The sequence below is a fragment of the Mastomys coucha genome, unplaced genomic scaffold (genome assembly GCF_008632895.1).
Source record: "Mastomys coucha isolate ucsf_1 unplaced genomic scaffold, UCSF_Mcou_1 pScaffold6, whole genome shotgun sequence".
Taxonomy (NCBI): domain Eukaryota; kingdom Metazoa; phylum Chordata; class Mammalia; order Rodentia; family Muridae; genus Mastomys; species Mastomys coucha.
In genome coordinates, this window is record NW_022196912.1 from 68,811,440 (window position 1) to 68,826,256 (window position 14,817).

General features: G+C 40.7%; 1 protein-coding gene across 17 annotated transcripts in view; it reads left to right on the forward strand.

Annotated features, from left to right (window-relative positions):
- Positions 1-14,817, forward strand: part of Npas3 (neuronal PAS domain protein 3) — an 835,955-nt gene that overhangs the window by 695,230 nt on the left and 125,908 nt on the right. For all 17 annotated transcript variants that reach the window (XM_031355467.1, XM_031355466.1, XM_031355468.1 and 14 more), the window contains one exon: positions 10,451-10,625. In XM_031355467.1, coding sequence (XP_031211327.1) covers positions 10,451-10,625 — 175 coding nt within the window. The remainder of the gene's footprint in view (positions 1-10,450; positions 10,626-14,817) is intronic.

Consider the following 14,817-nt stretch of genomic DNA (forward strand, 5'->3'; position numbering starts at 1 on the left):
CTCTCTTCTATACCTATTATCCTTAGGTTTGGTCTTCCCATTGCATCCTGGATTTCCTGGATGTTTTGAGTTAGGACCTTTTTGCTTTTTGTATTTTCTTTGACTGTTGTGTCAATGTTTTCTATGGTGTTTTCTGCCTCTGAGATTCTCTCTTCTATCTCTTGTATTCTGTTGGTGATGCTTGCATCTATGGCTCCTGATTTCTTCCCTACGTTTTGTATCTCCAGGGTTGTCTCTCTTTCTGATTTCTTTATTGTTTCTATTTTCATGTTTAGATTCTGGATGGATTTGCTCATTTCCTTCATCTGTTTGATTGTGTTTTCCTGTAGTTCTTTAGGGGATTTTTGTGTTTCCTCTTGAAGGGCTTCTAGCTGTTTACCTGTGCTCTCCTGTATTTCTTTGAGGGTGCTATTTATGTTTTTCTTAAAGTCCTGCATCATCATCATGATAAGTGATTTTAGATCTGAATCTTGCTTTTTGGGTGTGATGGTGTGTCCAGGACTTGCTATGGTGGGAGAATTGGGTTCTGATGATGCCAAGTAACCTTGGTTTGTGTTGTTTATTTTCTTATACTTGTCCCCCCCACACACACACCATCTGGTTATCTCTAGTACTACCTGCCCTTGCAAAATCTGACTGGAGCCTGTCCTTCCTGTGATCCTGGTTATGTCAGAACTCCTCAGAGTAAAGCTGTCTCTGTGATCCTGTGATTCTGGATAACTGATCTTGGGCTTGTTAGAGCACCTGGGAGTGGAACTTCCTCTAGGTGTTTTGGGACTGGCTGCAGAGCTTGTGTCCAAGGTCTGCTCTGGACACCAGCCCAGAGAGACTGGAAAGAACCCAAGTCACTGGGCTGGCGGAGTTCCTATGTGCCTGGTCCCGTTGGTCCCAGTTACTCCTGGTGTTGGGACAGAAGTTGGGTCCTCCTCACCTCTGATCCTGGGCGTGTCAGAGTGCCTGGGAGTGGAGCTTCTTCTGAGTGTTGCAGGACTGGCTGTGGAGCTTGTGCCCAAGGTCTACTAAGGACACCATCCTAGAGAGACCGGGCGACAGTGTGGCTCTTTAAGAAAAAATTCAAGAATAAATGCCATATGTGACTATGAGATTAAACCCCTAGATAAAATGCCAGAGTAATCATGTGTAACTGGCATGTTTTTCTAGTAAGACAGCAGATTGAGTTCTCAAAAGGACATGGTGTCCTTCACACATGCCACACTGCTCTCCCAGGTACCTTAAGAATACACATTACTCTCAGCAAATGAGATAGATTAGCTCATTTCTTCTTACCAATATTCTTCATGTATCATTCCCATTCATGCTCCATTCTATAACAAGACTAACTTATAACTTGTCTTAAACATGTGTGTCTTTGGTTTATTCCTTTACAACAGCCCCTAGAGAAGCTCTGAGTACTGTCTCACGTCAGAGAAAAGGGCCTCCGTAGTCACAAAGAGTTACAACTGCCAAAATACAGTTGTAGAAATGAGGAACCTGGGCCACAGTTCCCATGAGTCCTCCAGGAGCTTCCCAGGACTTGCCTACATCCAGAGAAGGCTGTAGACTGGTCAGCAGCTGTTCACAGAGTTGGGGACTTTATTCTTCCTTGTTCTTGTGTAGATCAACACTCAAGCCTTTTGATGTGACCTGACCATTCACTTTCTTCAGTGGCTAAAATACTTAATATCTGCCTTGCAATTTCTTGAAAAATAAGTTTTGGAAAGTTCAGAAAGGAATGGGAAGGAAGCAGGAGCTCTTGGTTATTTTAAACATAGAGCCTGTGACTTGTGCATATTGGTCCAGTCTGAGAACCAAGACACCAGGCGAGCAGGAGCCTTCTTGTGGATTGCTTTCTCTACATGTAAGAACAAAATTACTCTGCTCAGCTTTTCTGGTGAGATTCCTGTTATTGTTTGTGTTCTGTTGTTCTCGGTTTTTTTTTTCCTTCTCTTCTCTTTTTCTTCTGTGTCCCTTAAACATTCTTCCTGAGCTCTTAGTGAGGAATGCCATTGGAGATCCTTCACAGAGTGACCCTTTAAAAACTCAAGAATGATTAATTAAATTGTTTGTGTGTGTTTTATTATTTATTATGGCTTATGTGATGATTATCTGTGTGCATTAACCATAGCCAAGGTTTCAGTCATATAAGCCACACTGTTTTACTGTGACTGGAATAAAATAAAAACTACTCTGTCTAAACTCTTAAAATATATAGGAAACCCAAGCCCAGAACTATTATAGTTTCTCTAATGCAATTACCGCTCTCTAGACTGAAAGGGCTGTTAAATTTCAATCTTATTAATATGTTTTGTTGTTGTCGTTGCTGCTGTTGTGTTTTATTTTGTTTGTTTGTTTTGCTTTTTCATTAATGTTGTTCACATGGCAAAAAAAAGGGAATAGGGCAAAAAAATAGCTATGAGAATAAAAGAAAAACACTTAAAACTCAGGATGCACAAATAGTAAAGTCTGGCTTTGCAAAGTGAATCCTGGTTTAAATGGCAAATAGGGAAGCCTGTAAGATTTGAGGATAGATAATGGATTAACGCTGCCAATATCAAGTATTTTATGTTGATTGGTGTCCATACTACCAAGGTAATAAAGATGCTTTCAAAGTGACATCTTACTATCCATCTGATCTTCAGAAAAGAGGGATTGACTTCAACTATCGTGTGGCTAATGTTCCTTTTCGTTTGCTCTGTGAGGTAACCTCCCTGGTACTGTGATAAATACTGAAAAGTTGGCCTTTCCTGCCCTGCAGACATGTTAAAACTTCAAAACTCTGGAAACCTTGTAAAACAGTCTTTAAACACTCCTGATTTGATCACATTCACAAATCTCTGGGCTCATTCCTCTGATGGGGGATCCACTCAGTATTAAGGAACTCAACTCTCTTCTTTTAGCTGGTGCCTCTTACTGAAAGAGAAAGACTATGCCATTCCAAATAATCCTAAAACTACTGCTTCCAAAATGTGCGCAGTGACATCAGTGCTATGATGAAAGGGCTTGTAATGGTGCATATCACTTACTGGGCAAAAATGGAGAGATCTCAAGAGCCTGATGGTTATTTTTTCTAAAGACCATTTCTGTAAACATTTAAACATTCTCTGTTAGAATCTTGACTGTGCAGAATCACCCTTGGAGCTTTTCTGAATACTTAGCAATCCATGTTCATTATGGACTGATCAGTTTATCCATCAGGAATGAGAGTGACAGAGGTGGAGACACTACTGTCCAGAGCCACTATGCCAGTCTGTGCCAGTCATCTTGTGGGACCTTGTTCACTTCGAGGACAAGGGGGCACCCTGGCATTCCCCTACCCTTCATAGGGTTCAGAGTGGGTTACACAATAAGATTCTGCATGCTGCTATTACAGTCTCTAGTCAGGTACTCCAGGGGTTATAGGAAAGTGAATAAAAACAAAAATAAAATGTAGTTGGCCTCACCAGTTCCCACAGGAATGGAAATGTTTATTTCTGAAGATAAAATAAACACACGATGTGATATCTTTCAGCACACACTCTTCTGAGCGAAAACTCTGGCAACATCTCTCTGAACAGAGTGGGTTCATTTTCTTATTTGATGACACTGAAAGGTTTTCATTCCACCTCACCGTTCCGATACAGAACCTTCCTTTCTTCTTGTTCTACTAATTTATACACGCATTTCTGTAACGGACCTAAGGCTTTTATGCATTTTTTTTCTTCAGATAAGTCAGCAAATACATAGAATGAGACAGAGCAGTAAAGAACATCAACTTTCTGTCAAAACAGTTCATAAATATTCAGTAGAGTTCTGCAATATGTAGGAAGTTATGAAGATGGCATTAAGATACCAGTAAATCCAAAGAAAACCTATGCTAATCAAGCTATCATATCTTATTATATTTTATTCCCTTATCACTTTATTATCCTTCAATAACACAAATGTGGCCCTCCCCCTAAAAAAACTGCAAGTAAATCCTAACCTGCTAGGGTAAGATAGAATTTCTACCTTATCCTGGGTCAGGATTTTCTAACCAGGATGTCAGGTCTCTTGGTAGATCTGATAGCCTAACCTAGGAGACAGCTCCCAACCCACCTTTCTCTCTCAGGAATGATTTTCAGACATCACTAGCATTCCCTGAGGTGTGGGCCTGGCTGGAGTACCAATTGAGAGTACCACCAGTCATCACTTTGCAAGACCCTTAAGAAAATCTGTAAGTGTCTTCCAAAAGAGTTGTAGCATTCTACCTTAAATAGTAGGCCTTGAAAAATGTTCCTTTCTTTTATATATATATAATAAAAATCAATCCTGTATTATTTCTAAGATGAAAGTCTTTTAAATGTCTTAAACGTGGGCTTAAAGCAATATCCTCTGGTAGACTCACAATGCAGGTGATGGTCCCTGACATGTACCAACCTTTCTCAGTCAAAGGGGCCTTGGACTCACACAGAGCCCTGTCAGGACACTGCTATAGTTAAAAAGCATATTGCTCACTCCAGGGGATCAAGCCAGGGCTATTGACATGCTTGCTTGATGTTTGAAAAGACAAATTAGTCCTTCATCTTAGCTATCAGCAGGGCACATGACCCCACATGGAAATGTCAACTAAAAACGTTGTATCATATATTTACAATTTTCTACAAAACTTCAGTTACAAAATCAACTCTGTCTGGAGTGAAAATTACATGCAAGCTAATTGATCATGAAAATTCATTTGAGGGAAAGCTGTATAGTTTAGTTGGACTGTGGGCTGTGGTTTATCCTGGAGCATTGAGTGGGTATATCTAGGCAGAATGAGTCTGAACAAAGTAAGATCTCCAGACTGAGTTACGTACTGCCCATCCTCTATCTGCTGCCACCAATACTCTGGTTGGTTGTTGTTGCTATTGTGGTTGTGGTTGGTGTTTAATTTTGTTGCTGTTGTTGCCATTATTGTTTGTTGCTGTTGCTGTTATTGTTTTGCTGCTCCTGCTGTTTATTGTTGTCTATTGGTTGTTGTCCTTGTTGCTGTTATTGTTTGTTGTTGTTGCTACTGCTGCTGATGTTGTCTGTTGTTGCTGGTTTTGCTGCTGTTGTTGTTGCTGCTGTTGTGGTTGAACACTCTAAGCGGTATGCGGGAGCTGTTTCTTTTTTGCCACTATTCACTGCAGGCCTGGTGACATGAGACTGTAATATGAACACTGCATAGGCTGAGGCAGGAGGATTGTGAGTTCAGCACCAGTCTGAACTAGAAAACTTGTCTCAAAAAAAAAAAAAAATAACCAAACAACCAGGGCAACAAAATTGAGCCATTCAATCGGGGTAAAGTTAGTCCTTGTGGTCAAAGGTAGAAATAGCCATGCCTGCCTCTGTCTCCTTCTTGAGCTCAGAAAACCATTCAAAGACCTCTGGGTCTGTTTCCTGAGTTAGACAAATGGAACTACCAAATATGGTGATTGAACTTACAATGAAATGAAGAGGTTCTTAAATTTGCCCTAAATGTCATTTGAGCCAATGAGAGTATACCACTAAGGGTGAAAAGCTACCATTCTCCATTGTGAAGATCCTAATGAAGGACTAGGGATACAACCAACAAGTCATATTGGGTGGAATTACTCTAAGATTCTACTCTTTGTGATCTGAAAGGATTTTAATAGTTTTTGTAAAGTGTGTTTTAATTCAGATAATGAGGACATGGAGTGTGAAGTTTGAAAATTAACCATCTAACTGTTTTGCCTTAAACTGGAAACAAAAATGAATAGAAGAAGATGAGCACTGGGATCTTAGAAGAATTTCTCAAAGCTTGACTTTCCCAGCACTTGTCTAATTCCATCCTCAGTTAAATTCAGCTTGGTCTACAAAAAGAAAGTCTAGCTGTTAATGTACCTAGCAAGAGAGTTTACTGGAAATGAACACATTATGGTGCTATATTGTAACACATTTTACAGACTAATACACTATAGCCATAATGCCAGTAATAACACTTAGGAGAAAAAAGAGACAATTTAAGCTTGATGTAGTTAATCATAGATCAAATGATCTTGTTTTAGATCTAACTCTCTGCACACTTTATGCAACAAACATCTGTGATAGATGAACAAGATAAATCAAATCCAGTGGGTGAACGTTTTAGAAGAATTAACAACTAAGGGGTTGACAGTATCCCACTGACAATTGATTGGAGCTTTACTTTTTCTACTCAAAACTAATATGAAGTAATGTTTGTTTACTCATTGGACAACAAGCAAAAGTCTTGATTTCTGTAGTCTGTTTTGCATCATCAAATTTGGTGGCAGCAAACATAAATTTAGTCTTTCTGCCAAATCAGTCTTCATAAGAAAAAGAAAAGAAATTAAGGTTTAGGTTCAGAAAGTTGTAGACTGAGTTTACCAATTGGACTTAGTCTCCTTCTAGCCCTAAGGATCTGGACAAACTTGAAACAGCATTTCAATTTCTGAGAACTACGGTTTTGCCAGTTAAAGTTGGAGGCCATAATAGGTAGTTTTTAAGTCTTTTTCCTGTTTGAAACAGTAGTGCCCTAGAGGCAGTCCTGAGACCACTGGAACTGTCAGGTGAGTGTAAGATGTGATGACTGGAACAGGTAACATGCTGGAAGACTGGAGGTGAATGTTAAACTGGCTGCCGACTACCTCCATGTCTGTTTTGGGGTAGACAGCATCCTTCTGCATTTTCCTTAGGTCCAAGAGTCCAACTACAAAAAATCCTTAGTCCCAAGTGTCTGGCAGGTTGCCTGCCCTTAGCCCACTTCCTGAGAACTCATCGTGGTCTTCTCTGCACACAAGAGGATGACAGAAGGATTCAGAGTTCCTTGCTCAGCCTATTGGGCTAAAAATGCTACTTGAGAAGTGAGAGCCACAGAAACAGACTCAGCCCAGTTCTGTCTCAACCACTAGCCCTTCCCACTATTTAGATTGTTTTTCTTTGACATGGGGGTGAGCATAGCAGGTGGGAATATTTTCTGAGATAAAGCAAAGCAAAGAATATGGGCATAGGAATGCACACTTGTAAACCCTAGCACTTTGGAGATGGTGGCAGGTAGAAGGTCACCACAATTTCTAGGATATCTTGATTGACATCTGGAAGTTACAGGATAGTCAAAAGCTATACAGTAAGATCTTGGGTCAAGAGGGGAAAGCACATTCACAGAGTAAATAGCTAATAATACTATTATTCTAGTATTTATATTTAGGCCTCACAAAACATCACCATCGTTGTAGCCTCTGTTTGTTGAAATGATGTCCCAATATGGCAACACATTTTAATGACTATTTTTACTGCATTTCCTCTCTGTGTGTATGTGTACATGCATCTGTGTGTCTGTGCCATGCCATCTGCATGTGTCCCATGCCATGCCATACATTCAAAGGTCAGACAACTTGCAGAGGTCAGTTCTATTCTTCCACCATGTGATTTCTAGGGATCAAACTGAAGATTGCTATACTTGACAGCAAGTCTCTCCATCCACTAAGCCATCTTGCCAGCCTAAGAGTAGGCATCCAGAGGGTTTTATTTTCCTCACAGGGTGATGATAGTCTCACTGAATAGTCTCACTGGATTTTCACAATAGAGCTGTGGGGCAAGTAAGCCACAACTTGTCTTCTCTTTGTTCTAAAGGCCATAGCCCTGTATCATTCCCAAGAATCCTGTATTACAGGTGGAATGCACTGTGAGAGGTGTCCCCAATAACACCTACCTGCCAGTTTGCAACAGAGACTGGAGTCCAAAGATGTTACAGGAATTGTCCAAAGCCATACAGCTGCCCAGGAGAAGCTTCTGATCTCAAATTCAGATTACAATTCCAAGTAGCCTGTACTGCCCAGCCCAGTGTGCCTATAGGCTCAGCCATACCCAAGTAGCCTGTACCATGTACCATACCTATGGGCTCAACCACAATAGATATGTGGAAGCTATGGCAGTGTCAACTTGCCAGTGCCAACTTCTCCATCAATTTAGGTTTTACTGTTTGGGATTTCATTTTATTTTTAATTAGATAGATAGATAGATAGATAGATAGATAGATAGATAGATAGATAGATAGATAGATAAATGGATAGATAGATATAGATAGATAGATAGATAGATAGATAGATAGATAGATAGATAGATAGATAGATTTTGTGTGTGTGTGTGTGTATGTGTGTGTGTGTGTGTGTGTGTGTGTGGCTTTGTGCATGTGAGCTGTAACCACAGAGTGCAGAAGAGAACATCAGATCCTCCTGGAAGTGGAATTTCAATGACCCAGTGGAAGGGTCATTGTATATTGCTATGTGGAGGATCTAGGTCTTGACCTCACACCCCCTCCAAGAGCAGTCTATGCTCTTAACTGCTAAGTCGTCTCTCCAGCTCCAATATTGGGTTTTCAGTGCAGGACTCCATGCATGCACTGAAGTAGCGCATCCTTGCTGCTGTATACAGTAGGGCACACTGTGACTTAACCTTGCTCCACATATCCAGAAGCAGCTTCCTGGCAAGGAAGGATCTATACCTCCAGGAAAAGCAAGTTGTAAAGACCTTGGCTCCTGCTCTGTAGGGACAGTTTTCATGAACAGTCAATAACCAGCACCCTAGAAATCTCTCACTAGGGTTTTAATCTTGTCACGGTCTGTGGTGTGTGTCTGAAGGTCACAGAAATATTACAGTAACAAACTGGGATCTCAGAAGAGTGAAGTGCTTTGATTGGACTTCATGTGCAGTGAGTGACTTCCTCATAGCCACTAATCCCCAGACAAAATAACCATCAAGAAATATTAAAACACACACTTTATTAGTTTCATTTAATTTCTTAATTGCGCAAAGTCAGTTTACCCATCTATTGCTGTGTGAAGTGCTTAGAGACAAGGCGCACATTAAAGGGATTATTTCCATGTAATCCCCCCCTCCCAGAGGGTAGGAGCTGATCACTGTGAATCCCAATGTGCTCTAGGTCACAATACCACATGGAAGAAATAGGTATTGTAAGACGATGGAGTCCGCAGCAGAGTAAAGTAAGAGAGTGTAATTTAATAGCTGCAGAAAGTACCTCATTTTCGGTAAAAGTTGGGCGAGCCTTTTTCGGGAAGAGCTATTACCCGAAACTGAATTTTGCCTTCTCTTTTCCTGGTTATGCCTCTGCTAATTGATAGATGTTGAAGATGTGTATGTAGCCCGTTAAGATTTTAATCAAATACTGTCTGCAGGTAGATGTGATCATCTTCCCAGGACTGGAGTGCTGAGGATAGTGATCGATCTGAGCATCCTACTCAGTGTGACAGTTTGCCCTCCCTTCCTTCCTGGCAGGAGACATTTGGTAGAGTTTGGAGAGATACTCCCTATTATACAGCAAAGAGGTAGGAATCGAGTTAGGTGATTATACCCCCAGAAACTGGGTGCTCTGGAAACTTCCATGACTCACCATAGCTGGCCTGAGCCCATCACACTGCAAAGGACAGGGAAACCCATTAGTGACCCAGGCAGAGCTTTTTCTTCTCCTGCTGCTGACATGCCTACCCCTGCTGCAGTACTTGCCATGCCAGGACATTCTGTTAGGAGCATTAAGGCTGGTCTCAGGAAGAGATAAAAGTGTGAACGTTCTGAGAGTTTGAAGGTAAGGCCGGTCCTTGCAAGCAACGTCTCCCCCCACCTGAAGCAGGTGACCCATTCACAGAGGCCATGTGTGACAGCACTGAATTAGTCATACCCTTCTTCTGATGCTTCATATTCACCGTCTGTTCTTGGAGGCAGCATTGTTCAAAGACAAAATAAAACACTTTTTTAAAGCCCTCAAGGAGCTTTCTACCACGTATTTTATTAGATTGAAGGCAAAACAAGCTGATACCAGCAGAAAAAAAAAATGGCTGCTTCAGACCCCAGCTGACCTCTTTTGCATGGAAAATTCTCCATATGATTACAGAGCTAATGAGTGATATTTAATGAAAACATTATGCCTCTGCATATATTTGTAAGAGGCACTTCGTACATTTAAGCTTACATAAAAATAAAAGGATATGTATTTAAAAAGAAAAAGAAAAAAAGAATCTTAGAAATCTGTGTATTTAAAAGAAAGACTTGCCTGCTCTCTCTGGCTGTTTCTGAATGGTTTTTATACAAAGCACAAACTTCTCAGCGTGAAAACTGTAGGACTCAGTCAATCATCCAGTTGACACCAAACATACAAGTATTTGATGATGCGTGGATAAAACAGCTGAACGCAAGGCAGACTTGTCCACATTTCACAGAACGTTTTGGCTCTATGCAAACAACACTGTAGGAGGGGGAGAACTGGGCTAAACAATTGCTAAATAAATACATGTGGAAAAACAACATTCTCTCTCTTCCAAGAATCCTGAAGTATCTGATGATAAAGACTTGGATCCAAAATTGCTTCTGGAGCCTGTGTGTCATCCTTCTCTTCTCAGAATCTGTGTCACTGTGTTACTGCATGGAACATGGAAAAACCCTTGACACCTCTCTCTCCACTTCTCTCCCTCTCTAGGTGGAGCTGACAGGCAGCAGCGTCTTTGACTATGTCCACCCTGGGGACCACGTGGAGATGGCAGAGCAGCTGGGCATGAAGCTCCCGCCTGGGCGGGGTCTCCTCTCACAGGGCACCACAGAGGATGCGGCCAGTTCAGCATCTTCCTCCTCTCAGTCAGAGACTCCTGAGCCAGGTGGGAATTGCAAACCCAATGTGTTTGGAGTTGGTGGCTGGTGGGTTGGGCCATTGCTGAATGACTGTGTTCAAGGTGCCCGTGTGGAAAGACTATAAATAGGGCTAAGGGTATTTAACAATTCCATGCAGCTTTCAGTCCCATGCAGTAATTAAATAAGGAAGAGATTTGAAAATAAGGAGACATTTTAATAAGTGTAATCCAGAGATCTCATTTCAGTTGAACAATACATCTGGAAGGTACGATCTCCTCTGGTTTCTCTTTCAAATTACTAAAAGATCTGCCAGCTTGGAACAGCCTCTCCCCTTTCTTCTTACACATTTATTTATTATTCAGCAAAATGTACCCTCTGGCAGAGGCATCTTGAATATTAGCTTGTAGAGAATTAAAAGTATTAGGGATTTGCAGACATCTTGGTTTCTCTCCTTTTCTTTTCTTTTCTTTTCTTTTTCCTTTTTTTTTTCCTTTTAAAGCATCAGAAGGTACTTGAAAGATGTGAACAGATAAATTAAGGCTAAAAAGAAAACAGAAATGGCTACATTTTCAACTGCCTTTCCGCCCTCAGTCTTTAATTAGATCAATTGTATAGAGGAATGAACAGAGGTGACGTTCCTCATTGGGATTCCTTCCAGGATTCTTATAGACTTTGCATTCAGAATGTTCCCATTTTCATTGTGTTGTACTGATGATAATTTAAGTATTAGGGGAAAATCCATTTATAAATTAAACAAAATGACTTGATATCCATCAGTCCCCTAGTTCATCAAGCTGTTCAAACACGGGGAAGATTGGCTGGTCGGCCCGGGTCTTCCGAGAGCGCTGGTAATTAGATCTGCGAAGGATTTATTCTTTGCTGATTGGGGCTTTAAATTAATTGAAGTTCCACATTTGTGGTTTTGTCCTTTTTGTACTTTTTTAAAGGAGATATTTCATATTCTTGTGTGGTGGAGTGCTTGGCCAAGCAGCAGTGGTTTAAATGTTAATTTTTCTCATGAGAAGTTTAAGATTTTTAATGAATCAAGGCCTGATTTCAAGTGCAAAGTTTTATTTGCTTACTTGAGAAGTTATTTTGCACTCTTCAAAGATGCCTGCTTTTAAAGCTACTTGATCTGTAGTTTTAAAAACAGAATTTGCAACACAAAAGCATCATATTAGAGAGGAAAATGAAAACCCTGCCTTAAGATTAATTTTAAAATAACTACATACTTCAAGAAAATAATCTGTCCTTCCTGGAACTGATCGAAATATGTGTTTTCACAGGGAAAAAAGAAAAAGTATTGCCTCTCTTGGAAATATTTTTAACTCTATATAAAACTAAATCCATGTTTTCCCATGGAAGTTAAGGGAACCCTGGGTGTGTCCATTACTCATGGTGCTCATTTAAGACCATTCTTTACCCTTTAAATTTTAAATAACTTTCTGGGAGAAGCCATATATTCTTTATTCCATAGCTCACTGTCTTTACTGAATGAATATGTCAGCTAGATAATTGACACTAGTTTTTCATTGTTAGAACATTCCTAGCTATGTGTACGTGAGAAGCAGCATGAGAGAAGGGCTTTCTGTTCATCAGTTCTAAAGATGGATCCAAGAGCCTGGATTCCTCGTGACTCAGTATAAAGGAACTGAAAAGCTGTTGTCTAATGGAAGGTCTTGGTAAAATGGATTCTGTTTCCATGAGTCACAAAGATGACTTCAGGATCTTGTCAGTCATTCAATACAAATCCCAGCACTGGCAACATAAATACCAATAGGTGCCCTTTGCTGTCCCTGGGAAGAGATCCTAATATGAAGCTGGTGAGCCAGTCAAGCTATCTATCTCTGATGCTGAGCAGTTCCCGTGGAGTTAGTCCTACTCTGAAGCCCAAGTCTCCTTTACTGCAACTCCCCCTCTCTTCCACAGTGTTTCAGATCATGTTCTGCAGCTTCCTGTGTAAACACTCAACTATGTCATATGACAGAGATCAAGCCCTCCCTTCCTTCTGCTACCAGGTTAGACTGCAGGGTCCACAGCCACTAGCCATCCACTGGTGTATTCCTAAGAACTTCATCAGCCACACCATTCTGCCTTGACTGGATTGTAGTTTGTAGATGACCTTCTAACAACTACATGCCTCTAAGAACTGAAGACAGCCCTTAGGTGTTCCGTGATCATTTCAGAGAACTGTCACCTTTTCAGTTTAGATAACTGAGCTTTTGTTAATGCACCTTACGGTTAAATCATGTCCCAATTGGTTCTTCTGGCGCACACAACAAACCCAGATAAATATCCTACGGAAAGAACTTGGATAAACCCCATGCACTCTGTTCTAGCCTGCTTTTCATTCCATACAATGAGAAGACACAGCTGATATTCTAAAAGGGATTCACTCCTGTGTTTGTCTCCATATTTCTTTCCTCCAGACTTACTCTATCATTTAGATCAACAACTGATTGACAGGCACTAACTTGCACTTCCTGTAGCCGTTCTCACTAGCACACATGAAACTCCACTTTTCCCACCATCCAAGAGCCAGTGCCCCATCAGCTCGGCTCCCGTATGAAAGGGCTCTCCTTCTGCAGGGTAAATGTGGCTCCCACTCTGAGGGCATGCCCATCCACCTTAGCCCTACACATCTACTGAATTTGGTTATTTTCTTTAAGGGCTTGAAAATGCAATTGGGTTGACTGCTCAAATACTGAAAAAGCAGCACAGGGTGCTACCTGGAATGAAATATCTTCACTAATACAGATGATTGCTCCAAGAGAATTACTTTAAAAGTGCATGTCAGGCACTACATCCCAAAGCTGCTTATGTTTCTCAGAAGCTGAAAATTTTTAACAAGATTTCCTAATTCTTAATAACATGAGGGACCATTATTGAAGACTCTTGTTCACTGCCTGGTAATCTTCTAAACTCTGATGAAACGCAGATTCCTTTCTACGTACTAGTAAAATTTGGTTGGAAAAGGATATCCATATCTGGTTATTATGGAAATGAAAGGGCTAGTGGGTAAGGAATTTTGCAGACGCCCTGATGTGTGCAGTGTAGCATTACTAAATGACTAAAATCTAAATAACACTTGGCATTATAATAAAAGGAAATAAGTGACTAAAGCCATTTCAAGGCAATGACACTGTGCCATGATAGGAATTCTGTTTCCCTGAGCTGCCAACCCTCTGATTGTCTTGTCTTGAATCTTTCTCAAGATAATGGTGGGGGCAGGAGGGACGGGGGGGGGCTGGTTGAGCAGGAATCTGTTGACTTGACAGCAAGCCCAAATAAATATTTTATATGTGTGCATTTACAGATAGTTTAGTAAATATATTATTTCCTTTGGAGAAATCTTAAGTCAAGCATTAGAAAAATAAATGGGTACCCTGGCTTTTAAAAGCCCTGATATTCCAGAGTGTCTTTTTGGCAGAGGTAGGTCAAAATATTCTGAAGGAGACTGTTCTTCACTATCCGGCAGGCAGTAATTTTTTTTTCTCCGGCAAGCTCTGACAACACTGGAGTCCAGCCCCTGGTGCATGGCTGCATGGGTGGTACATTTACACTGTGTAGATCTGCCTTTTCTTTTCCATTGCTCCTAATGTTCCTGCATCTTGGTGTTGCAAACCCTATCAATGCTACCTTCTAGAAGCTAATTAAACAAAAAGACAGCTTCTCCCAGAAATCCTGGAAGAACATTAAAAATCTCCTATTTTGAAGACAGAATAATTTTCCTTGCATTGTCATAAAATGGTATTTTTACTAATCCTTCCTTGTTCATATAATATCTTATAATTATAAAATTAATTTATAGTCATGATGAAAACTTCAGAATATGCAGAAGAGAAGTGGGGAAAGGCCAACGAACACTGACTGCTACTTAGGAATAACCATTATACACACAGGGGCACTACACAGACTTCTAGATTTCATCTCTCTTCCTTAGACACTGTGCACCACACAGACTTCTAGATTTCATCTCTCTTCCTGTAGGCATATACACATAAGTAGGAGGCACCCAGAGCATGTTGCTTAGCTTTATGTTTTGTCTATTCTCCTAAGTAAGATCCTGACACTCATCTTTCTGGTGACCTGCTTTCTCCTGTAACCTCACAAGCTTCTTACTGGGTCATATTTCCCTCGTCAAAATGAAATTCCCTCTGTCTCCAGCGGTTTGCCTCCTATAAGATAGCAATCAGTGTCGGCCATAGGACTTCTGTC